This window comes from Eleutherodactylus coqui, chromosome 12 (genome assembly GCF_035609145.1).
Source record: "Eleutherodactylus coqui strain aEleCoq1 chromosome 12, aEleCoq1.hap1, whole genome shotgun sequence".
In the NCBI taxonomy this organism is placed as follows: domain Eukaryota; kingdom Metazoa; phylum Chordata; class Amphibia; order Anura; family Eleutherodactylidae; genus Eleutherodactylus; species Eleutherodactylus coqui.
The window spans coordinates 132294768-132320637 of record NC_089848.1 but is presented as its reverse complement, the minus strand read 5'-3'; the positions used below and the strand labels follow the sequence as shown (position 1 = coordinate 132320637).

The 25870-nt window shown below is 47.0% G+C and overlaps 1 protein-coding gene across 1 annotated transcript; it reads right to left on the bottom strand.

Moving 5' to 3' along the window:
* Nucleotides 1–57: 57 nt before the first annotated feature.
* Nucleotides 58–25212, bottom strand: LOC136586593 (putative uncharacterized protein encoded by LINC00614). Its single transcript, XM_066584726.1, has 4 exons — nt 25090–25212; nt 16579–16646; nt 13280–13433; nt 58–361 (listed from the first exon to the last, which is right to left on the bottom strand). The coding sequence occupies exons 1-4, from the start codon at nt 25122–25124 to the stop codon at nt 58–60; spliced, it is 561 nt and encodes a 186-aa protein (XP_066440823.1). The 5' UTR covers nt 25125–25212.
* Nucleotides 25213–25870: the final 658 nt, after the last annotated feature.

Sequence of the window (25870 nt, the reverse complement as noted above, 5' to 3'; positions counted from 1 at the left end):
CTTTTAAATATGAGCGTTACAGTCTTGGGCCTCATTCAGACGGCTGTAATGTGGCCACTATTTAGCTTTCATATTACAGCCACAAGATCCAAAACTCTCCAGGTTTAAGTAAACTACACGCAACTCATCATACTCTAACTTTACAGCATCCGCTACATGGGGCCCTAAATGTTTCCATTCTAGTATCTTAATAACCTCACCTATAAATACTCCAGTGTCACTTCCACTAATGCTTTCTGTAGGGCACCCGCCATCTTCCAGGGCCCTGTATGTACATTCAAGCAGTAGTTTTTGCTGTGGATCCATATTCTCAGTTTCAAATTTGGGGATTCCAAAAAGTTTATGGTCAAATTCATTAATTCTACAAAAATGATTAAACATTAAAATGCTCTCAGTGATTAGATATTAAAGTGTATTTAATCTCTAAATGTTTATCAAAGTACCGTTCACTTAATTACAACAGGAAGTTTTGGAAAGTGGTCAGTGACTAAAATAGACCCGACTGCACTCTATCATGCAATGTCCCAAAAGTCATACGACTGTCAAATAATGGGAAGATGTATAATGCAGAATACGACATTACACACATGTAGAATGGTTGGACATAAAAGTGACCCTTCAGTTTCAAATTTAGTCCCAGACGCAGAGGGGAAGCGGGGTATAGTACCTGCAGTTTTTCTCTGTTGTCCCTCCGATCTACCTTCCTGCCTTCAGTCATCCAAGATGGTCAATACAATCTTCAGACTACCTAAACCCCACAGAGAATTGGTAATGTTATGACTACTAGTTCACTTACCTGCTTTTCTGATTGCCCAGAGCTGCTCATGTGATCAGTAGTGGCTAATCAAAGAGAATTGCATAATCTGCATTAGAAAGTTAGAAAATTGCTGCAGCCATCTTGGACAAGTGAAAACAGGATCTAGAACTCACAGATTTAGGGGCAGCAGAGAAGAACAACTACTGCAGGTAATACACGTGTTACGGTATACTACCCTTGATACGCCAACCCGGATGCCCTAGATTTCACCCACAACCCCTGTCCCTGCCTACTCACCTCTACTCCTGGCCAACCCCAGGCGGGCAACTGGGCGGCGGTCCCTACTCTCACTAGGGTGCAAAAAAGGGACACTGGCGTACCTGGATGGAAAGGTTAGAATACTGACAGAATAGGCAAATGAAAATAACCAACACGAACAATACTAAGCAGAACTGAGGCAGATGGAAAAACCTGGTGGATAATAGCAAAGTATAGTAGACAAGATGACAGAAGCAGGAGACCAACAGAGGCAGACTAGCTAGCACACTGAGGGAAACCAATAACTGCCAGTGATTGCAAGTCTCTGCCCTGTGAGGGTATATGTATATATTGTCATATGTTTTTATGCTTTTATACCTGTATGCAAATTCTATGCAGTGCTATAATGAAAAAACGTAATATGTAGCCTTAAAAATCATATCAGATATGCCAAGGCTTTGCAAGGCGAAGACAAATGTATCTTGAAAACCCCAAGGAAGAACCGGATACGAAGGCCGCGTGCTTGGTTTTTTTCCCAGTATCTAGATAAAAATTGTTTAACTAGGTATATATGCAATACTGCCTCAGGCGGAACTGCGGACATCACATATATGGTTATGCGGTGGATTTGAGCCAATAAGACACACTTCTAATAATGTGATAAGGGGTATAAAGCCCCATGTAATTTGTAATAAAGTGCGCAGTTACTCCCCTTGTGAGGAACTATACCAGACCTCTGTGTGTGGTGTTTTTTTTACCACCGGCAATGGGTAGTGGGGTGGGCCTGATTGGTGCTGTACACAGAATTTCCCTGACAGCCTGACCTTTAAACAAAAGCCTCCGCCCAGGGGCGGAGAGAGGGAGACAGACAACTCCAAACAGAACACAACAAAAGGGAGCTTGTGCACGGCAGCTGCCCTCACAGGTGCGCACGCACGGCAACGCATGCCACCAGCACCATACCGCCCACCATGTCCAGGTTTATCCGGAAACAGACAGTGGAAACAGCGCACCAGCACTGGAGCACGTGCAGCCACCCAAGAATGATCTTCAAAACCAAAGCCTCTCCAGACCACCAAATATTGCAAGGTTCCCCGGCACAGACGTGCATCAAGGATTTCCTGGATCTCATATTCGACTTCACCTCGGACTACATAGTAACATAGTAACATAGTATGTAAGGCCGAATGAAGACATTGTCCATCTAGTCCAGCCTGTCTATCCTACTGTGTTGATCCAGAGGAAGGCAAAAAAACCCCAAGGCCAGAAGCCAATTAGCCCTTTTGGGGGGAAAATTCCTTCCCGACTCCCTAATGGCAATCAGACTGTTCCCTGGATCAACCCCTAATAGTTCCTACCTGCCTGTATACCAGGATTGACACTTAACCTAATATTTATATCCTGTAATATCCTTCTCTAGAAAGACATCAAGTCCCCTTTTAAACTCCTCTATGGATTTTGCCATCACCACTTTCTCCGGTAGAGAGTTCCACAGTCTAACTGCTCTTACAGTAAAGAACCCCTTTCTGTGTTGGTGATGAAACGTACTTTCCTCTAATCGTAGCGGATGTCCTCTTGTTACCTTCGTGGTCCTGGGTGTAAACAGATCACGGGAGAGATCCATGTGTTGTCCCCTCATGTACTTATACATGGTTATTTGGTCGCCTCTTAACCTTCTTTTTTCTAGAGTAAATAGTCCCAATTTGGACAGCCTCTCTGGGTATTCCAGTCCCGTCATTCCATGTATTAGTTTAGTCGCTCTTCTTTGAACCCCCTCAAGCACTGTGACAATCTTTCCTGAGCACCGGTGACCAGAACTGTACGCAGTATTCCATGTGAGGTCTGACAAGTGCCTTATATAGTGGGAGGATAATGTTCTCGTCCTTCGCCCCTATACCTCTTTTGATGCACCCCAAGACTTTATTTGCCTTTGCAGCGGCTGACTGGCATTGGTTACTCCAGTTTAGTCTATTATCCACTAATACCCCCAGATCCTTTTCCATATCACTTTTCCCTAGTGGTACCCCATTAAGTGAGTATTTGTGACATCCGTTCCTCCTGCCCATGTGCATAGTCTTACATTTTTCAACATTGAACTTCATTTGCCATTTTTCTGCCCAAGCCCCCATCTTATCCAGGTCCGTTTGTAGCCGCACATTGTCTTCCGTTGCATTAATTATATTGTATAATTTTGTGTCATCTGCAAATATTGATATTTTGCTGTGCAGCCCCTCTATCAGGTCATTAATAAATATGTTGAACAGAGTGGGGCCTAATACTGAACCCTGTGGCACCCCGCTAGCGACTGTGGTCCAATCAGAGTACGAACCATTTATTACCACCCTCTGCTTTCTATCGTTGAGCCAATTTTTTACCCACTTACACACGTTTTCGCCCAGTCCGAGCTGTCTCATTTTGTATATTAGCCTATTATGTGGCACGGTGTCAAAGGCTTTAGAGAAGTCCAGATATACAAGATCAATAGATTCTCCCTGGTCCAGCTTAGAGCTTACTTCATCGTAGAAACTGATCAGATTTGTCTGACATGAGCGACCCTTCATGAATCCATGCTGGTGAGGAGTTATTCCCTTAATTTCCTTGAGGTACTCATCGATGGCGTCTCTCAGAATCCCCTTGAAAAATTTTCCCGTTACTGAAGTGAGACTTACTGGCCTGTAGTTACCAGGCTCACTTTTGCTCCCATTTTTGTAAATTGGAACCACGTTGGCAATGCGCCAGTCCAATGGTACTACTCCGGTCTTGATGGTGTCTAGAAATATTAGGTATAGCGGCCTAGCTATCTCGTCACTTAGTTCCTTTAGTATCCTTGGGTGTAATCCATCTGGGCCCGGCGATTTATCAATTTTAGTTTTCTTTAGACGCTTCCGCACCTCCTCCTGCGTTAGGTATGAGATATTTTGTGAGGGGTTCGTTTTATTCCCCTGCATCTCGTGTGGCATTTCCTTTTCTTTGGTGAACACACTTGAGAAAAAACTGTTTAGTAGATTTGCTTTCCCTTCGTTATCATCAATGATTTCTCCTGCATTGTTTTTTAAAGGGCCAGCGCTCTCCCTGCAAATCCTTTTGCTGTTTATGTAGTTGAAAAATAGCTTCGGGTTGTTTCTGCTCTCTTTTGCGATCCGTCTTTCTGCTTCCTCCTTGGCAGTTTTGATCGTATCTTTGCATATTTTGTTTTTTTCCCTGTATGATTTTAGCGCTTCTTCACTGCCTTGTTGCTTTAGTAGTTTGAACGCTTTCTTCTTTTCGTTTATTGCCCCTCGTACCGTCTTGTCGAGCCACATTGGTTTCCTTTTAGGTGAGTTTCTTTTATTTTTAAAGGGAATGAACTGCTCACATGAGGTGATTAGGATCCTTTTGAACTTTTCCCATTTTTCCTCCGTACTGATATTTTTGAGGATGTTGTCCCAATTAATGTTACCGATAGTAGTTCTAAGCTCATCAAATTTTGCTTTACTAAAGTTTAGTTTCTTTGTCGCTCCCTGATAAGGCTTCCTATTGATTGACAGCTGGAAGTTGATTATATTGTGGTCGCTGTTCCCCAAGTGCCCCTCAACCTGCACCCCCCTTATACGTTCCGGTTTGTTAGTTAGTACTAGATCCAGAATGGCTCTCCCTCTTGTTGGTTCCTGCACAAGTTGGTTCAGGTAATTGTCTTTAATTACTCTCAAGAACTTATCACCCCTGTGAGATTTGCAGGTTTCGTTCTCCCATGTTATATCTGGGTAATTAAAGTCCCCCATGATAATTACTTCGTTTCGTTTTGACACCTCTTCTATCTGCCTTAGTAGTAAGTCTTCAGTTTCTTCTGTTGCTTTTGGTGGTCGATAGAAGACCCCTATCAGGATTTTGTTATTTTTTCCTCCCTGTATTTCTACCCACAGAGATCCCACCTGTTCGTCTCCTACCCCTATATCCTCCCATAGCCTCGGCTTCAAGTTCGATTTGACGTACAGACATACCCCTCCCCCTTTCTGGTTCCTTCGGTCTCTTCTGAAGAGATTGTACCCCTGCAAATTCACCGCCCAATCGCACTTATCATCAAGCCATGTTTCAGTAATTCCGACTATATCATAACTTTCATCAGTCATTCTTGCTTCAAGCTCGCCCACTTTACCGATCAGACTTCGTGCATTCGTGATCATACAATTTATATAATTTTTTTGTTTTTTAAATTTGTTTTGTTGCTATTCGTACTTATGGCTGATCTATCAGTTCTAACTTTACTAACCCCACCCCCTGCTCGTCCCCCATTCCCTTTGCTTGGGCCCAGATTGCTAATTACACTGGCTACCCCACTATTTCTCATTTTGCCCTCCCCCCCAGTCCCTAGTTTAAACACTCCTCCAGCCTTCTAGCCATCTTTTCCCCCAGCACAGCTGCACCCTCCCCATTTAGATGCAACCCGTCCCTACGGTAGAGCCTGTAGCCGACCGCAAAGTCAGCCCAGTTCTCCAGGAACCCAAATCCCTCCTTCTTACACCAACTCCGGAGCCACTTGTTTACCTCCCTAAGGTCCTGCTGCCTTTCTAGTGTGGCTTTAGGTACAGGTAGTATTTCCGAGAAAACTACCCTGGAGGTCCTCGCCCTGAGCTTGGACCCTAAGTCCCTGAAATCATTTTTGAGGGCCCTCCATTGACCTCTAACTTGTTCATTGGTGCCAACGTGCACCATGACTGCTGGATCCTCACCAGCCCCTCCCAGTAATCTGTCAATCCGATCCGCGATGTGTCGAACTCGAGCGCCAGGAAGACAACACACCGTTCGACGATCCCGGTCTTTATGGCAGATTGCCCTCTCTGTCCCCCTAATAATTGAGTCCCCCACCACTAGAACCTGTCTAGCCTGCCCTGCGCTCCCCGTCCCCGTCTCACTGGAGCAGTCATCCCCCTGGCGTTCAGAGGGCGTGTCGTGCTGCAGCGGTGCTGGCTCTGTAATGGCATCCCCTCATCTGCCAATCTTGCAAATTTGTTGGGTTGTGCCAGTTCAGGACCAGCCTCCCTGGTTCTCTTCCCTCTATCCCTCCTTTTTTCTGTCACCCAGCTGACTGCCTGCTCCCCCTGCTCTTCCGTACTACCATCCGCCCCCGCCTCTACCCCAGCGAGTGTCTGCTCAGTGAGCACCAAACTCCTTTCCATGATGTCAATGGCTCTCAGTGTTGCCAGTTGCCCATTTAGATCCAGAATTTGGGCTTCTAAATGTGCGACGTGCATGCATCTTGCGCAACAGTATGCACCCTCGATCGGCTGATCAAGGACCGCATACATTGCACAAGTAGCACACTGGATGACATTGCCAGGCATGGAGCTCATCCTAATGGGGATCTACAATTTACTTGTGGAAGTAGTGAAGATAGACTTGTTCACACTCCGCTCACACGCTGCCGCAACCGCTGTCCCGCTGCCGCAACCGCTGACCCGCTGCCGCAACCGCTGACCCGCTGCCGCAACCACTGTCCCGCTGCCGCAACCGCTGTCCCGCTGCCGAAACCGCTGTCGAAACCGCTGTCGTAACCGCTGTCCCGCTGTTGCAACCGCTGTCCCGCTGTCACAACCGCTGTGCCGCTGTCGCAACCGCTGTGCCGCTGTCGCAACCGCTGACCCGCTGCCGCAACCCCTCACCCGCTGCCGCAACCCCTCACCCGCTGCTGCAACCCCTCACCCGCTGCTGCAACCCCTCACCCACTGCCCCTCTCGCGCAACCTCTTACCCGCTGACACTTATGCGCAACCAGTCAAAATAATTTTTTTTTTTTTATTCCCCCCTCACAAACACTTAGACCCCCAGACACACACACAGAAGACACAACTAACCAGATACACAGAAGACACACAGCTCACAAACACACACAGAGGTAGATACTTATCAGCTCCTCCACTCCGCCGCTCCTCCTGGTGACGTCACCCGCTGTCCCGGCGGCCGCTCACTCTGCCCTCCTGTCTCAGCTGCTCCGCTGAACTCCTGGTGGCCTCTTGGCGCCGGCTGCTGCGCTCCGGTCACATTGGCCGCTGCCCCCGCACCTGCTTCGGCTGCCACTGCCCCCGCACCTGCTTCGGCTGCTGAGCTGCTCCGCTGCTCCGCTGTCCCCTTCAGCTCCCCGCTCGTGCCTCCGTCTCGTGCCGCTGCTCCTGGCGTCTGACGTCACTTCCGGACTAGGGTTAGTGGTGGGTGGGCCTCACCGAAGGGACAAAAGGTTTCAATAATGACTTATGAAAAACTCTGTGAACCCTCCATGTAGCTGGCAAATCAAGTTCATAAGCAAGCGGGTTTACTACACGCGTGATGACAAAGGGACCCACATAACGCTGCGCCAGTTTCAAAGATGGAACCTTCAATTTGAGATTTATAGAAGACAAATATACCTTCTGTCCCATCCTGTAAAGTTCAGATACTGGCAGACTCCTCCCACTACGCAACTGCATACGAGCCTCCGTTGCTTCCAGGTTCTTCTGTACTGCTTTCCATACCCCCTGCAGCGCATCAGCTGCAGGACAGGCAAACAGCGCAGAAATAGCTGAAAGGAAGTGAGGATGCTGACCGTATACGCAAAGGAATGGAGATACCCCGGTGGAAGAACAAGTACCGTTGTTCAGTGCAAACTCTGCCAACGGCAGGAATTCTGCCTACTGATGAGCCTTTTCGCTAGCAAACAACCGTAAATAGTGCCAAAATTGCGCAACAAACTAAACACCACGATCAGATACGATTTTCTCGGGAACCCTTGGAAAATCTTGGAAAATTCTATTGCAGAAGGTAGCTTCTTTAATGCCACAAAATGGTAGCACGATCTACAACAACTAGGATAGTGGTGAACTTCTGAGACTCAGGTAGATTGGTGATAAAATCTACCGATGAATGCAACAACGGACGAGACCACACTGGTAACGGTCTCAGAGGCCCCTCCGGACACCGACGACAACTTTTACTGTGTGCACAGACAGAGCGTCCCTAAACAAAGTCACGGATCTCCCGAGACATGCCTGGCCACCAGTAGTGTCTAGTACAAAGATCCAGAGTCCCCTGAACCCCCAGATTGCCTGCGAGAACAGATGAGTGAGACTCTTCAATGACTCTAAGACGCAAGGTTTCTGGCACAAACCATCTGCCCTCCGGCACCCCCGAGGGAGTGTCCTGCTGACAATTTTTTTAGATGAGGACAAGATCAGATTCTACAGCTGTCACCACAACCCCAGGTGCCAAGACATTCTCGGGAGCCTCTGTCTCACTTTCCGGCGAACCAAAACTCCGTGAGAGGGTGTCTGCCTTCACGTTCTTCTCCCCTGAAAAAAATATGTAATGACGAGGTTAAACCTGGCGAAAGACAACGCCCACCTGGCCTGACGAGCTGTGAGTCTCTTAACGTTGGTGAGATATACCAAGTTTTTATGATCAGTATACACAGATGGTGGCACCACTCTTGATCAGTATACACAAGATGGTGGCACCACTCTTCTAGAGACCACTTAATCGCCAATAACTCATGATTACCCACGTCACAGTTACGTTCCGCCGAACTGAGAAGAACACACATGGACGATACCCAGATCTCCCGCTGACTTCCTGAGACAATACAGCCCCCGTCCCTACCTCAGACGCATTGACCTCAATGAAGAATGGTTGCCGCGCGTCAGGCTGTACCAGCACCTGGGCTGCAGTAAACGCCCTTTTGAGACAACTAAAAGCCTCTAGGGCCTCTGGAGGCCATCTTACCAAGTCGGCACCCTTCTTAGTAAGATTGGTCAGGGGTTGAGCAATAACAGAATAATTCTTAATGAATTTACGGTAAAAATTTGCAAAACCTAAAAACCACTGGAGAGCTTTCAGGCTATCTGGTCTGACCCATTGGGAGATTGCTGCCACTTTATCAGACTCCATTTGAATCTCCGTGCGTGAAATCACATAACCAAGAAAAGCCACTTGTTTAGTACCAAAAATCCATTTTTCCAACTTGACAAAAAGGATCACAACCATCCTCAGGTGCCGTATGTGTGAATCCCAGTCTGGGGAATACACCATCGAGATATATGACCAAAAATACCCCCAGGAAGTCGTGGAAGACCTCGTTCATAAACTCCTGGAACACAGCGGGGGCATTACAAAGTCCGAAGGGCATGACTAGACATTCAAAATGTCCGAACCAGGTGTTGAACGCGGTCTTCCACTCATCTCCCTTTCGGACGCAAATTAAATTGTAAGCCCTCCTTAAGTCCAATTTGGAAAACCAGTGGGCCCCTACCACCTGATTCAATAAATCAGGAATCAGGGGCAAGGAGCACTGGTTCTTCACTGTAATTTTATTCAAAGCCCAATAATCCACACAAGGCCTCAATGTTCCATCCTTCTTTTCTACAAAGAAGAGACCTGCCCAGGCAGTGGACCTGGACGGCCTGATATGTCATTTGGCTAAAGACTCTGAGATATAGGACTTAAGGGCTTCGTGCTCACGCCCAGACAAATTGAAAATGGCTCCCTTAGGGATGGGACTATAGCAATAAAGATATGGCGGCAGCATCAAAGGTGTAAAATAGAATTCAAGATCCTTTTATTGCTCCATATCATTAAAAGGCAACGTTTCGACTACATGTCTTTATCAAGCCTTAATCAGGCTTGATAAAGACATGTAGTCGAAACGTTGCCTTTTAATGATATGGAGCAAGAAAAGGATCTTGAATTTTATTTCACATCTTTGATTCTGCCGCCATCTCTTTATTGCTATGAATTGATCTGGGATTGGAGGTCCATGATCCCATTTATTGGTGGCTGTGCATAAGTATACCTCACCCTATTGAGGGATTTGCTTCTGAGTGCTGCCGGACAGTTGCATATTGGACTTAGGGATGGGACTGTCGTGGATCAAAATAATACCACAGTCCCACTCCCTATGGGGAGGCAAAGTCTCAGACAGTTTCTTGGAAAATACGTCATGAAAATCAGACAAATAATCAGGAATAAGTATGGTATCTGCTAAACACATGGATATAGTAGCTAAAGGACTATGCCAGGACAACCCCAATGTGTCAATTCCCGAGTGAACCAATCAAATTGGGGATTGTGCAGTGCCAACCAGGGCATACCAAGCACTACATCAAGGGACATCCTTTCCATTACCAAGAACGACAGATTCTCAGAAAGGAGAACACCCACAGTGAACTGTAACATGGGAGTCCTCTATTGTACAACACCTGCAGACAGAGGGGTAGAATCAATACTAGTGAAGCGTATGGGAATCTTTAATGCCGAGAATTTAGTCATCAGAGGTCTGACAAAACTTAAACTAATCAAATTGGCGGCAGCACATGAATCAATAAAAGTTTGACCAGACCGAGTGAAATTCCGGAAGCCAATCTGACAAGGCAACAACAACTTAGGGAGTGCCTGTAATCATAGGCGATCCTCCCAAAAATCGCCTAGGATCTGAAGTTTTCCACCGGTTCGGACTGATGTTGTAGACACTTCTGAGGACAGGTCACTACACGATGTTCGGCTTTTCCACAATAGAGGCAGAGACGATGAATCATCCGGAACCATCGCTGTTCCTCGGGACTTAACTGGTCCACTTCCATAGGCTCGGCACCAGAAGTTGGCCTAGGAGAAGTCTGCTGGATTCCCTAGCCTTACAAGCCTGACATTCCTCTTTTCTAGATCTCAACCTCCTGTCAGCTTTAACTGCCCATTACATCGCATCATTGAGTGTCACTGGAGCGGGATGAGAAATGAGTAAATCCTTGACAGTGTCAGAAAGACCCAACAAAAACACATCTTTAAGGGCGCTATCGTTCCAAAAGGTTTCAACTGCATACAGTCTAAATTTAGAGCAATAATTCCCTACCACTGCTGCCCCTGACGTTGAGACATGAGATACCACCAACCCAGCACGTCCGGCTCATCAAAAATACCTCCAAGTTCCCGAAAAAACTAACCAACTGACTTGCAAGGGTACTCATGGCCTCCATTGGAGAGCAATTTTAAGGGCCAGTTATTATGTTACGGTATACTACCCTTGATACGCCAGCCCGGGTGCCCTAGATCTCAACCACAACCCCTATCCCTGCCTACTTGCCTTCACTCCTGGCTAACCCCAGGTGGGCAGCTAGGCGGCGGTCCCTACTCTCACTAGGGACCGAAAAAGGGACGCTGGCGTACCTGGATGGAAGGGGTCGAATACTGACAGAAAAGGCAGATGTAAATAACCAATACGAACAATACTAAACAGAATTGAGGCAGATGGAAAAACCTGGCGGATAATAGCCAAGTATAGCAGACAAGATGACAGACACAAGAGACCAACAGAGGTAGACTAGCTAGCACACTGAGGGAAACCAATAACTGGCAGTGATTGCAGGTCTCTGCCCGACCTTTAAACAAAAGCCTCCACCCAGGGGCGGAGAGAGGGAGACAGCCAACTCCCAACAGAACACAACAAAAGGGAGCTCGTGCACGACAGTTGCACTCACAGGTGCGCATGCCACCAGCACCACGCCACCCACACCGGCCAGGCACCCACGCCCCCGGCGGCCTGACAACAAGCCAGGGGGACGCTCTCCGACCACAGGGCCCCACACACCGCCACCCCAGTAGGACCAGCAACAGCTGCATGGTAACAACACTCCTCTGTCCCAGAAGTGAATTTTGTCCCAAAACCAAATGGTCATTTTGATTTACAGTTTCTAGTGCTACCATTTTGGGGTCATAAGACTTTTTTGATCACTTTTTATAAATATTTTCTTGGAGACAGGTTGCTAAAACATCACAATTCCTTTTTTTTCTGATTGCATTCACCGTACAGGATTAATAATACATTATTTTAATGGATCACACTTTCACAGATACTGCGATACCAAATATGTTTTTGTTTTTACTTTTTTATGTTAAAAATGTGAAAAGCGGTGTTTTAATCTTCTAGTATTTTTATAATAATTAAATTTTAAGTTTTAATTTTTTTTGCAATATACAATATTTCTACAGGCAGTATATTAAGCTCTGTCATAGGTAGAGGTTAATAGGAAGAAACACTCTAGTACACTGTTGTACTGCCTCTAGCTTGTATACAAGATGTGATACGGCCGGGCATGGAGGCTCTAGTATCCTGTTGTACCACCTATAGCTTAGTCGTGGAAGTGTGACAATGTTATGGAGGCTTCCTGTGACCCCCTTATGTGTGCAGCTAAGCATTATCCTGCTGCCTCTTGGAACCTGCCATGAGAGGAACACATGTGGTTGCAGGATGTCCTGAACATATCGCTGAGTTGTCCTTCGCACCACTGTTAAGAGTGATCAACTGTATGCAATGGCTCTCCAGACCATCATAGCAGTAGCGGGGGCGTGTGCTGCTCCATAGCAAAGGCAAGATTAAGGTGCTCACCCAGAGGTCTCCAGACACGAACATGGCCATCATCAGGGCTAAACTAAACCTCGATTTGTCGCTGAAGACAACCCGGTGCCACTACATAGCGTCACGTTTCACTGTTCATAACACCACTGCAAACTGAGACAATGGTTGGGGGTGTCAAAAGTCATACACATAATAGAAGCCATGAGACAAAATTTCCATCAGCCAAGCAGCTGGAAATAGTTCTGACAGAAACAAGAGGCTGTAACGATGGCGCCACCTGTCTCTGGATCAAAATGAAACAGTTGGAGCTAATGGTGCTTGTTGGACGATCAGATGTCTGTCGGGGGTCCTGAGCCCGGACGCCTTGTGTGCCCTCACACATCCAGTGGTCCCAACACCTCCTAACAGTCTGCTCAGATGCTCCTCTCTACTGGTGGTCTGTAGGGGGCATCCCGAGCACAGTCACCTTGTGTGCCCTCATCCACTGGTCCCAACACCTCCTAACAGTCTGATCAGAACGGCTCGGTGGAGGACAATTTATTGATACAACCATCCAGCTTCTCACATCCCAATAATGCGCCCCTCTCGGACTCTGGTAACGGGGTGAAATCTCTTTTCTGCATCGTAGAGGCGTCTAGAGGTCAACAACCTCTACACAAGCGGAAGAAGAGGTCACTACACACAAGGAGCCTCCGAGAGCTTTTTATAAGCCAAAGGGGGAACCAGTTATAGGGCCTCCAGTGACAAGACCATTCATCTAATCACACCACAACTCTCATCATTTACATATCTGCCTGAGATGGAACAGCATGCTGGGTTTTGTAGCAAAATGACAATTTCATCTAGGGCTGGATGTTTTTACAAAGAGTGTATACTGAAAAATGTCACATCGGTAAAGTGACATAATGTACTTACCCCTCCATAAAAGCAGCTCGCTCGGTACATATTTTTCCTGGCTCATTAGAATCAGAATCATACCAGTGTTTGATGTTAAATCTTTCTTCTGGTATCTCAGTGGTGCAGTTTTTCCCCTCAACAAGAACTTTCCAAAAGTTGTCAATTCCCTCACCTGTACAGTAGAAATATGACATTAGATATCCTTGAACGATGGTAGATGGTAGGAGTTAAATCTATCAGATCTGCAGTAATGACATGATTTGATGATTTGGTTGGAATTATATCTGGACACTGGATTACTATTTCTCTGGGGTGTGTATCTGGGCACTGTGTAAGCACCGGCACAGGATAGTTGTGGAACCCTGAAAGAGATTTTACCCAAGTGAAAAGTGGCACTCTCAAAACCGCATCAACACACTGCTAATGGCACTGGTCAACAAATTTTTACAAAAGTCATATTACTGAAATAAAAGTAGTCATTTCTTATCAATTTTATATTCTCAACACAAATAGGACAGTCAAAATGCAAAATTGGCTCTACTTTTTTTGTAATCTGCAATAATTGTTAACATCGCAAAATGCCTGCCAATAGTAATAGGCCTCTGGGTAGTACCTGTAAAAAAACAAGTCATAGACTACGTCTTAGATTTCTTTGCCGGTCTCTTGTCCAGCAGTTCGGGAGTGTCTCAGCGGAGGCTCCAGCAGTAGTCAGCCAGCATGGTAGTGGACCATGTTCCCTGGTATCTTTGTTCCATTGTTTCGATATCTTGAAGAAAACGTGCGCCATGTTCATCACTAACCATACCACAGTTGTCTGGAAAGAAATCCAGATGGGAATGAAGGAAGTAAATCTATGTTGCAGCCAAGTTTCTGATACTGTACTAGTTCCTTGTAGTTTTCTGCCCTAGTGTTCCTGAGAAAGTTTGTAGACATTGGTTAAAAGCATTCCATGCTTGTTTCACATCACCCTGCAGCAAGTTGTTTAATCGGTCATCTTTGAAGAGCTCTCAAATCTGAGGACCCACAAAATCTCCCTCTTTAATCTTTGCGTCGCTGATTTGAGGGAATTTTTCAAGAAGGTATCGGGAAGCTGGTGAAGTCTGATCCATGGCTTTCACGAGGTTCTTCATCAAACCTACTTTGATGTGATGGGGTGGTAGCAGGATTTTATGGGCCTTGAGCAGAGCTGGGTGCTGGATATTCTTCTCCCCAACTGCTACATTTTGTCTGTGAGTCGATTCCTTCCACTAGTAGTTCAATTCCCTTGCTCAGCTATCCCACTCACATAATAAACATGTGTATTGTGTATATCCCTGCTGCAGTCCAATTAAAAGGGCATCCTTCAAATCACCACAGAGGTGCCAGCTGTACTTGTTATACTCAATGGATTTCAATAGCTGCTTTAAGTAAATTTACACGGTGCAACACAAAAAATGAACTATATAAAATATCTTCAAAACGAGAGCCCCCCCAAAAAATTTCATGGTCATATGTGTGTTCAGCACACCAAGATACTACAGATTAAGACCTTTTTAAGTCAGTAACAATTTCAGTGTTGACCAGTGTGACCTTATACTTAGTTCCTCTTTAATCTGAATCTCCCACTCCCAAACTGCACAAATCCTCCGGAATGCGCTACCCCAATTAGATTAGTTCCCAATGTTCACAGTATTAAGAGTGCCCTAATTGCATCTTTTTAGGGAGGCCTACCACATTCTCTTATCTAACTCTTCTGTATTTTTCCCCACTTGTACAACCCCTCTCAGAACCAGACCTCCTTCATCCCACTATATCCCACACACCCCATACACCCTAATGCATCTCATATCTGTACATACACATAGAAGCGGTTGGTGGCTGGCTCATACAGCTTTATATATATACTACTTTATTTATATAAAAGATGGCCAACCATCATACAGAACAAGCACTGCTTGCACATAGACTTTTAAAATTGTCTTTTTGTTTAAAGAGGCTGTCCATTTGTAAACTACTGATGGCCTATTAGCAGGATAGGCCATCAATAATAGAGCAGTGGGGTCTACCACCTGGAACCCCGCCCATCAGCTGTTTGGTGGGCCAGTGTGCTTGTGCACTGAACTTTTTTTCTATAGGGAGCAAACAGCTCCGTTCTCACTGCAGTGGTCAGATTTGGTATTGCAGGCCAAGTTTCCATTCACTTCAATGCAATCTGGGCCTGCAGTTCTAAGCCTGGCCACTGCAGTGAGAACGGACTTGTCTGCTTCCTGCAAAAATCAGCTTAGTGCATAAACCTGGTAAGGACACATCAGCATGCCCTATATCATTAATTAGCGTAGACTTCAAACTGTACTCTCAAAATGTACGCCTCTATTCACTGAACAACTATCGCTCTTGTATGAAAGCATAGGAGTAATAGTCGTCTTCCAATGAAAAGTACACTTAGGCAAAAGTTGTCATTTGGAATTCTGGACCTGTTCCATTATTGCTTTACAAAGATGTGGGTAGAGAGAGCAGGATCTAGCTCTTACAGGGCTCAATGGTCATCTGGCAATCTCCGGGCTCATATACAAAGTTACCTGACCTGTCCCCCTTTCTGACAACTAGTTGTAAATACAGCTGTAGCACGCACCTCCGTTTGGTGTGCCGCATCTTAACAAGCCAAACACTAGTTCAGCACATTCCATAGTTTGCAGGGCCATCAAATTAATGTTTCAGGCTACATTACAGGGGTTTACCACTATTGCAAACTATGTCCTATCCACAGGTTAGGGAATAACTTGCTGATCGGTGGGGGTCTTACTGTTGAGACCCCCAACGATCTTAAGAACGGGGAATCCGTTGGAGTTACTGTAAATTCGCAGAGTGAGGAGGAAAAATTAAAGGAATAAATCTTTTGCTTTGACACTTGGGCTCTCAATATCCAGCAGGCTATAGGAACTTAAAGAGGTTTCCCATGACCTTAAATTGCTTTAATAGCGTTCTGTACTTCCTGGTTGCTGCTGTCCAGGACATGTGACTGCTGCAGCCAATCACTGGCCACAGCAGTGACCTTCTATAGTCAGTGATTGGCTACAGCAGTCACATGTCCTGGTCAGAAGCCACCCAGGAGTGATTGTGAAGCAATTTAAGGTAATAGGAAAAACCCCTTTAATTGTAGTGCAGGGCATAGGACCCTTGTGAAATGCTCTCAACCGTATCCTTAGGTTTTACCCCTCTTCTGAAGGTGTTCCTCAGCTCCAAGTATAATGCTCCACATTTGGTGGTTGTGCTCCTCATCGCCCCCCATGGTGAGAAATCTCTCTACTATACAATGTGTTGTGTAAGGTCTCATTTACCTCCTGGGAAATTACATCCTATTCCAACAATTGCTATCTGGTCTTCTAGATCGCTCATTTCTGCAGCCCTGCAAGACAATAAGACATCATACTTAATAGAAGCATTACTGTTAGTATAGAACTGTTTAAAGGGAACCTGCCACGTCCTATAAGTTATTGTGGTTATAGGACTTGACGGTTTCCTTTTCACCCCTTAGTGACTAGATATACAGGTTTTTACAGCAGTCACTAAGGGGACTTGGGCTAAGATGTTGTGTTTTAACAGCGGCCTAATCTAAGGCTGACATGGGAATCTCATGCAGGGAAGAGCCGGCCCCAGTCTGACAGATGCCAGCCGGGATCCTGCACTAATGGCCGGGAGCAGAGAGCCATGAGGCCTCTAGCACCCCTTGTAATTCTTCCTCTTGTGCCGACTCTGCTGCCCATGATGATTCTACCACCGACGAAGAATTTGTTGCCTGCGGCAATGTCACCCATGATTGCTATGTCACCCTCTGCCTGCATTTGCGGCAACTTTGCTGTCCATAATGACTGTGTTAGGCCTCCTGCACATGGGCGGAAATTCCGCAGAATTTCCGCCCATATCCGCTGCCATAGGATTGCATTAGAAAACGCAATCCTAGGCAGATGGCCGCGATTTGTCTGCGTGAAATCACACACGGAAAACAAATTGCGAGACCCACACAGAAATGTCAGTAGTGCCGGGCGGCTCCGCTTTGCACATGCGCCGGCTGGCCGGCAGCCGGCACATCACAGAGTCGGAGCCGCGAGAGAAGGTGAGACCCACACTGGTCCCTGCAGGGCCGCGGGTCGGATTCCGCTGCAAGAATTCTCGCAGTGGGATCTGACCCGGCCGTCTGCAGGCGGCCTTACTCTGACCCCATGGAAATGTTTACAGGATTGTCAGCAGATCCAGCATTCTGCCCAGAAATATTGTGTAAAACTGATGGATAAACAAATATGTTTTTCTAGACTAAAATATTTCAAAGCCTAACTTCACATGTTCACAACGGCTGGAAAAGATGCTTTTTATTATCCTTTGATTTTTTTTTTTTATAGAAAAAGATTAAAAGGAAATTATGAATCATTGAAATTCCATACTACTAGAGAAGTTACCTTCATGGAGATTGGGAACACATCTTTGTCAGTGAGCGACTGAGTGAGAGAGTTACATGCTCCACCCCTGATCACATGATGGTAATGTCATCACAGGTCCTAAAACATACAGAGCCTGACAGCAGCCGTGTGCTTACGGGACCTGTGATGATGTCACTATCATGTGATCAGTCACCTGGGCTTTGTCCTCCTCCCCTGAACACAGGATGGTGATGTCATCACAGGTTCTTAACTTTATTTAAAACCTGCAGAGCCAGGCAGGACCTGCGATGAAGTCACCATCATGTGATCAGTCACCGACTCTGAGCTCCGCCCCCTGATCACATGAAGGGGATGTCATCACAGGTCCAAAACCAGTAGAGTTGGATAGCAGCCATGTGCTTACAGGACTTGTGATGATGTCCCCGTCATGTGATCAGTCACCTGTTTGGGAGCAGTCCAGGGGTCACATGATCAAAGGGTCATTAGCATGCACAGTGTCAATTGTGATGAAAAATGTATGTAGCAGAGCTGTATGTGTGTGTGCTGTGCATGTACCAGAGCTTTGTGTGTCTGACATGCGCATGTAGCAGATCTGTGTGTGTGACAGGCATGTAGCAGAGCTGTGTGTGTGATGTGCATTTAGCAGAGCTGTGTGTATGACATGCGCATGTAGCAGAGTTGTATGTGACATGCATGTAACACAGCTGTGTGTGTGTGTGACATGCATGTAGCACAGCTGTGTGTGTGATGTGCATGTAGTAGAGCTGTGTGTGTGATGTGCATGTAGCTGAGCCGTGTGTGTGTGACATGCATGTAGCAGAGCCGTGTGCTTGTGACGTGTGTGTAGCAAACTGTGTGTGTGTGAAATGCTTGTAGCAGAGCTGTGTATTTGACATGCGTTTAGCAGAGCTGTGTGTATGACATGCATGTAGCAGTGTTGTGTGTATGTGACGTGCATGTAGCAGTGCTGTGTGTGTCTGTGTGACATGCATGTAGCAAAGCTGTGTGTGTGACGTGCATGTAGTAGAGCTGTGTGTGTTTGACATGCATGTAGCAGAGCTATCTATTATCTATCAAACGCTCTTAGAGGTCTAATGACAGGGATGTCTTTGAAGGTCCCAAACCAGCAGTTCCTAAAACAGCAGCTGTGTGCTTACAACTCCAATCACTTCCACTATATTATATTAGTAAGTGGCGCATTGTGCCACCAGAAACAATAGTACTATAATTTCCTAATAGTTACTAGCTTAATTAAAAACATGAGCAGATGAATAGTCCCACAGAACTCTGGATAGCAATAACTAATGTGATGGTATGCCACCTTAAGCGACTCAAAGGCCTAGATCCTAAAAACTAGGAGACGGCCTTATGTTCCAATGGTACCAGACACTAGTGAAGGAGGGTGTGTCTGAAGAAATAGGAATCAGTGGGAGCTGCACCATCGCTGTCATAGCTCTCACTAAATACACATTAGTTTTTCAAAGTTGTACGCCCTCCCTATTCAGCATTTACATCGGCAACGGTGAAATTGGTCCTTGTTCCCATACCGTGCACACAAAAAAAGCGGTAAGTGCCTCCTCCCCATCACACAGCAGTAGTGAAATGACGGTCTCCTCATATGCTGTACATCAGCCATGATGCCCCGAGGTGACCGAGTGGCGTTTTACGGTGTTCTTCCCAGCTGGCAGCACCAAGGTGACTGACCCAAAAATTAACCTGACGATCCTGAACCCCAAAAATGTAAAAACGGTATCGCAAATCTAGGATAGTGCAAATAAATAGGAAATAAGCGCTCAAACTATTCAACACTCAGGCTCAGCGCTCAAAATAATTGAAACCCAGGCTCAATGCGTTTCTAACAGACATGTATCTGTCTCGTCCTCAGGAGCCTAAACAAAGCTACAGGATACTTGCGAGTAAAATAATAAACGTGATAATTGGTGCCGCCCCCCCCCCCCCCCCCCCAGATGGTAGGTGGATGGTCTGAATGATAATTATGATAATACTTATAAGGCCATGCATGCTCCTCTGAGTGGTGCTGCAGAGGTATTGTTCCATCTTCCTCATTTGCATATATTTCACAGAGGAGTGTCAATAGCCTAATAAGCATATCTGTTTATACCCAGGACTGTGATGGTAGCAAGAGGGCATCTACTAAGGTTAGAGGAAAGAAGGTTTTATCACCAACACAGAAGGGGATTCCTTACTGTAAGAGCAGTGAGACTGTGGAAATTTCTGCCTGAGGACATGGTGATGGCAAAATTAATGGAGTTTAAGAGGGGACAAGACATATTTTTAGAGCACTACATCATTCCAGGATATAAACATTAAGTAACCAGAAGGATTGTTGATTTGGGGATCTTCTGACTGCTGAACTTGGAGTCAGGTAGGAACTTTTAAACTGTTGATCCAGTGATTATCCTGACTGCGATTATGGAGTTCGGAAGTAATTTTTGAGGGTTTTTCTTTCCTTCCTCTGGATCAACATGGGGGTTGGAAACAGGCTTAGGGCGCCCACCCACTGGCGTTTTTTTTCCCTGCGAAATTCGCAGCATTTTTTTCTCTGCAGGGGTCTATGGGACTTGTAATGTTAAAATCGCGATCGCGCAAAATCGCAATTTACCGCGAAATCGCGATTTTAACATTACAAGTCCCATAGACCCCTGTAGAGAAAAAAATGCTGCGAATTTCGCAGGGAAAAAAAACGCCAGTGGGTGGGCGCCCTTAACCGGATGAACATTTGTCTTTTTTCAACTTAGCATACTATGTTATTTCATTTCTGAGCTGCAAAGTCCATCTTACCATGTATTGTGCCATCACCAGAGAGCTACATACATCACATACCTCCTTTTCCAGCTTTTTCACTTTTTGCAACGCAGTCTGATATGTATCATGCATCTTTCGATTTGCACTCAACAGTATCCATCCTCTTCGACACAGAAGCAAATTCTCTGCCCTTTTCTACCTTCACTTTCTGCAGACATTTCACAATATCCGCAGGCTCTCCCCCCTTCATCACATCATCCCAGGGCTCACCTAATCCTACACACTGCAACCACTCAGGGGCCAATATATTATAGGGTGCTTTATTCCCCCCTGCAATAACTGACAATTCACGGACACTTCTTTGTTCTTATTGAAAAAATGTTGCAGCATCGGCGGGTGTAGAGAAAACAAATCAAACCTTTATTCTCCCATAGTGAGACAAGCTTGACAAAGATCCGACTGAGGATCGAAACGTCGCCATTGTCTCACCATGGGAGAATAAAGGTTTGATTTGTTTTCTCTACACCCGCTGATGCTGCCACATTTTTTCAATTGCGCTATTATACGGCATTGGTCTGGTCCGTAAGCGGCTGTTGCATTGTTCTTGGGGGATCCAACCACAGGAGTGGTGATTTTTTCTGTGTGCTGCTGGAACCTATTGTTACTTCTTTGTTCTTAGACACAAACATTTTTGTACTATGGCGGAATTTCTTAAATAACAACATTTTTGTACTATGTCTTATTATCAGGAGTTCTTTAAATTTCCAATCAGAATTTTACTTTAAAATGACTTTATTACCCTCACTGAATGGCTAGTCATTAAGCTTTCTGCATGCATTTACACCGGACGACGATCATTCAAACTCCCGCGGGAGTGCGGGTTTTGAAGTGCTCTGAACGATAATCATCCCGCGTAAAAGGGCCTTAAAACAATAGGGAAGGTTTAACAATAATAATTTAAATTACTGTATATACTCGAGTATAAGCCTAGTTTTTCAGCACATTTTTTTTCTGCTGAAAAAGCCACCCTCGGCTTAAACTCGAGTCAGGGAAGGTTTAAAAAAAAAAAAAAACCTCCATACTCACCTCCCAGTCAGAGTCTGTGTCTCCGGCGGCGGTGCGCGGGCTGCTTGAATTCTCTCCGCTGTCATCCCCCGCCGTTCTCTTTGCTCAGCTCTGTCATCCCCCGCTGTCAGCGCTGTGTAAGTAAGAGCTGTGATTGGATCAAGCGCCGGCCAATATCAGCTGGTGCTCGATCATTCACAGCCAATCCAGCTGCTTTAGAATTCTCTCTGCTTGGCTTTCAAATCCCCTGCCGTCAGTGCTGTGTAAGTAAGCGCTGTGATTGGATCAAGCGCCAGCTGTGATTGGCTGGCGCTCAATCCAATCACAGTGCTTACTTACACAGCACTGACAGAGCCAAGCAGAGAGGATGGCGGGGGATGACAGCAGGGGGGATTCAAGCAGCTTGTCGCACAGACACCGGCTGGGAGGTAAGTATGGAGGTTTTTGTTTTACCTAGTATATACTCTAGTATAGCTCGGCTTATACTCAAGTCAATAAGTTTTCCCTGTTTTTTGTGGGGAATCTTATTGTCTCGACTTATACTCGGGTCGGCTAATACTCAAGTATATACGGTAAGTGATAATCGAGCATAGTGATGAAGGATGGTCCTTCTATTGTAAATTATTATATCCATATACGAAGCATAAAGCTTGCAGACATCACATCATTAGCTGCACATTATTAAAGGAGATGTCCCGCGCCGAAACGGGTTTTTTTTTTTTTTAAACCCCCCCCCCCCCCCGTTCGGCGCGAGACAACCCCGATGCAGGGGTTAAAAAAACCACCCGCACAGCGCTTACCTGAATCCCGGCGGTCCGGTGACTTCAATACTTACCGCTGAAGATGGCCGCCGGGATCCTCTATCTTCGTGGACCGCAGCTCTTCTGTGCGGTCCACTGCCGATTCCAGCCTCCTGATTGGCTGGAATCGGCACGTGACGGGGCGGAGCTACACGGAGCTACACGGAGCCCCATAGAGAACAGCAGAAGACCCGGTGTTACGGCACTCTGCCCCCCCGAGCGCCAGTTGGGGTGCCCTGATCTCCTGCACCCCACTGTCCCTGCCTACTTGCCTCGGCCCTGGCTAACCCCAGGCGGACAACTGGGCGGCAGTCCCTGCACTGGCTAGGGACCTGGCGACTGCCTAGCTGGAACTACTAACAGGGGACAGAGTGCCGACAGAAGAGGCAGGTGTAACAAACCCACAAAACTTACAAGTACAAGCAGGGCTGGAGATGGAGCTCACAGGCAGATAGACAGGACCCGAATAGCAACTAGTGCTGACTGGGACAGACCAGACTAGGGGCTAACAGGACCAACAGAAACAGGCTGAGAAAGGATAGCAGGGCTGACAGACAACTAGGGACTGGCTGAGGTCAACTGCAGACAGACTGACTAGCTGAAAGCAGAACCAATAACTGGCAGTGAGCTCACATCACTGCCAGTCTCTTAACCACAAGGTTCCGCCCCCGGGCGGAGAGTGGGAGGAGGCAACTCCACCCACTGCTGTATAAGACGAACGGAGGAGTGCGGGCGGCACCCTACGGGTGGACACGCCCATGCCGCCGCCCACCGGCCGTCCCAAGCTGCTGGGATAACCTCGACACAGGGCTCCAGGCTGCTGGAGCCGACGCCGGAGCGACGCGCGCCGACCGCGGGACCCCGTGCCGCGCTGTATGGTAACATTACCCCCCCTCTGACGGGGGACCTCCGGGCCCCCGGAAACTCGACCAGGCTTATCCAGGAGGCGGCTGCGAAAACGCTGTACCAACCCGAGAATGTGACCCACCTGGGCGGTCACCATGGGCTGATCCTCAGGTCCATGACTTCGGTAGTCTGTGGCTGCCCCATTTCCTTCAGGGCCAACCGTTGACATATCGTCATGTTTCAGGTCGTCTTCCGAGTCAATGTCCAACCATTCACCACTGTCTTTTGACCCATCCTCGCTACCAATGACGCTGCCTTCAAAATCTGAGGCATCTCCAACTTTAAAATCACTGTCATCTGAGCTATCATACTCCAAAAAACTCTTCCGGGCCCCCAAATATTGTAAGGTTCCTGTAGCCCGGCGAGAATCCAGGATCTCCTGGGCCTCGTATTCAACTTCATCACGGACCGGGGTGGGCGGCGGGGGACCGGAGGTGGGCATCACCGAAGGGACAACAGGTTTCGACACAGACTTATGGAACCCCCTGCGACCCCTGATGCAGCGCCAGCAACCGTGAAACCGCCAACCCCACTCGGTCCGGCTCATCGAAGATGCCCCCGAGTTCCTGAAAAAAGGAGTCCACCGACTGCAGGGAGGGGGAACCCTCGGGAATAGAAAAGGCCCAAGTCTGGGCAGAGCCCCGCAGCAGGGACATTATAAGCCCGACCCTCTGGGCCTCTGAGCCCGAAGAACGGGGACGCATCCGAAAAAACAGGCGACACGCCTGTTGAAAAACGAAAAACTTGTTCCTCTCCCCAGAGAACACCTCGGGGAGAGGGCACTTGGGTTCGGGACTGGTAAAGGCGTTCTGCCCCTGCGACAACGCCCACTGCTCCTGGGCCACCATGCGAGCTGACAAATCCCGGATCACCGGCACCAGGTCTTGCAGCTGGTTTGCAAGGGCGCTGATCGCCGCCATGAAAAAAAAGGTATTTTAAGGGCCAGTTATTATGTTACGGCACTCTGCCCCCCCGAGCGCCAGTTGGGGTGCCCTGATCTCCTGCACCCCACTGTCCCTGCCTACTTGCCTCGGCCCTGGCTAACCCCAGGCGGACAACTGGGCGGCAGTCCCTGCACTGGCTAGGGACCTGGCGACTGCCTAGCTGGAACTACTAACAGGGGACAGAGTGCCGACAGAAGAGGCAGGTGTAACAAACCCACAAAACTTACAAGTACAAGCAGGGCTGGAGATGGAGCTCACAGGCAGATAGACAGGACCCGAATAGCAACTAGTGCTGACTGGGACAGACCAGACTAGGGGCTAACAGGACCAACAGAAACAGGCTGAGAAAGGATAGCAGGGCTGACAGACAACTAGGGACTGGCTGAGGTCAACTGCAGACAGACTGACTAGCTGAAAGCAGAACCAATAACTGGCAGTGAGCTCACATCACTGCCAGTCTCTTAACCACAAGGTTCCGCCCCCGGGCGGAGAGTGGGAGGAGGCAACTCCACCCACTGCTGTATAAGACGAACGGAGGAGTGCGGGCGGCACCCTACGGGTGGACACGCCCATGCCGCCGCCCACCGGCCGTCCCAAGCTGCTGGGATAACCTCGACACAGGGCTCCAGGCTGCTGGAGCCGACGCCGGAGCGACGCGCGCCGACCGCGGGACCCCGTGCCGCGCTGTATGGTAACACCCGGACTGCGCAAGCGCGGCTAATTTGGCCATCGGAGGCCAAAAATTAGTCGGCACCATGGAGACGAGGACGCTAGCAACGGAGCAGGTAAGTATAAAACTTTTTATAACTTCTGTATGGCTCATAATTAATGCACAATGTATATTACAAAGTGCATTATTATGGCCATACAGAAGTGTATAACCCCACTTGCTGCCTCGGGACATCTCCTTTAACTAAGAGGTTACAGCTTACATGCTACAAGGAACATCACTGGGAAGTCGACTCATCTGAACCAGCAGCCGGGGAAGCCAAACAGTACTAAGACAGAGTATCTTCTACTGTAGACCGACAGATATGACACCTCCTCATTCTGTCTCCAAAGCTTCCCATTTGACTTGAGTAATATGAAACTTTTATACTATTCTAATACAGGCCACTTCATGTCTGAGCTCCAAAGTCGTTTACACAGCGTATCTTGACATAAGTAGAGAACAAACACACATTATAAGTCTCTCTACACAAGACAAGATATATCTCAAAATACACACACATGTTGATTCTTCTTTTCTCTGCATACACCAATAAGTCGCTCTTCCCAAACATGACTATTTACCTTAGCTCTCTGTCCAGAACAATGATGGTTCAAAAGTCGGGATTAAGGGCAAACACATTTGGGGCTTGCGCGAATACTCTTGGCGCTATGGAGCCTATTAGCGCATGAAGCAGAGTTGGTTTCTTTTTTAATTATTCAAACTCCATGCTAATGTGCGAGTTTGAAAAAAAATAAGAAGATCGGTCCTGTCCTATCTTTCTAAAAAAGTAGTGTTAACACACGAGAATCTCGATAGTCGTAATGAAACCATCGAAATCAATAGTTTCATTTTGGCCCGTTACACAGCCATGATTATCATGGTCGCATAACAACATAAAACATGCCCATCTGTGTAAGCCCTAAGATAAACATGGGATCTAAAATACTTAAATTTTTTTGGAATCAATCCAACATACTCTGCCCAGAGTGAGGGTGGCTTTA

Excerpts from the sequence above, each read along its gene's own strand:
- LOC136586593 (XM_066584726.1), bottom strand. The coding sequence starts at position 25,124 with ATGAGTCGACTTCCCAGTGATGTTCCTTGTAGCAT. Across the intron at positions 16,647-25,089 it reads AGTGATGTTCCTTGTAGCAT|GGCTGCAGAAATGAGCGATC; the intron begins GTAAGCTGTAAC and ends ATTGTCTTGCAG. Across the intron at positions 362-13,279 it reads CGAGCTGCTTTTATGGAGGG|AATTAATGAATTTGACCATA; the intron begins GTAAGTACATTA and ends TCATTTTTGTAG.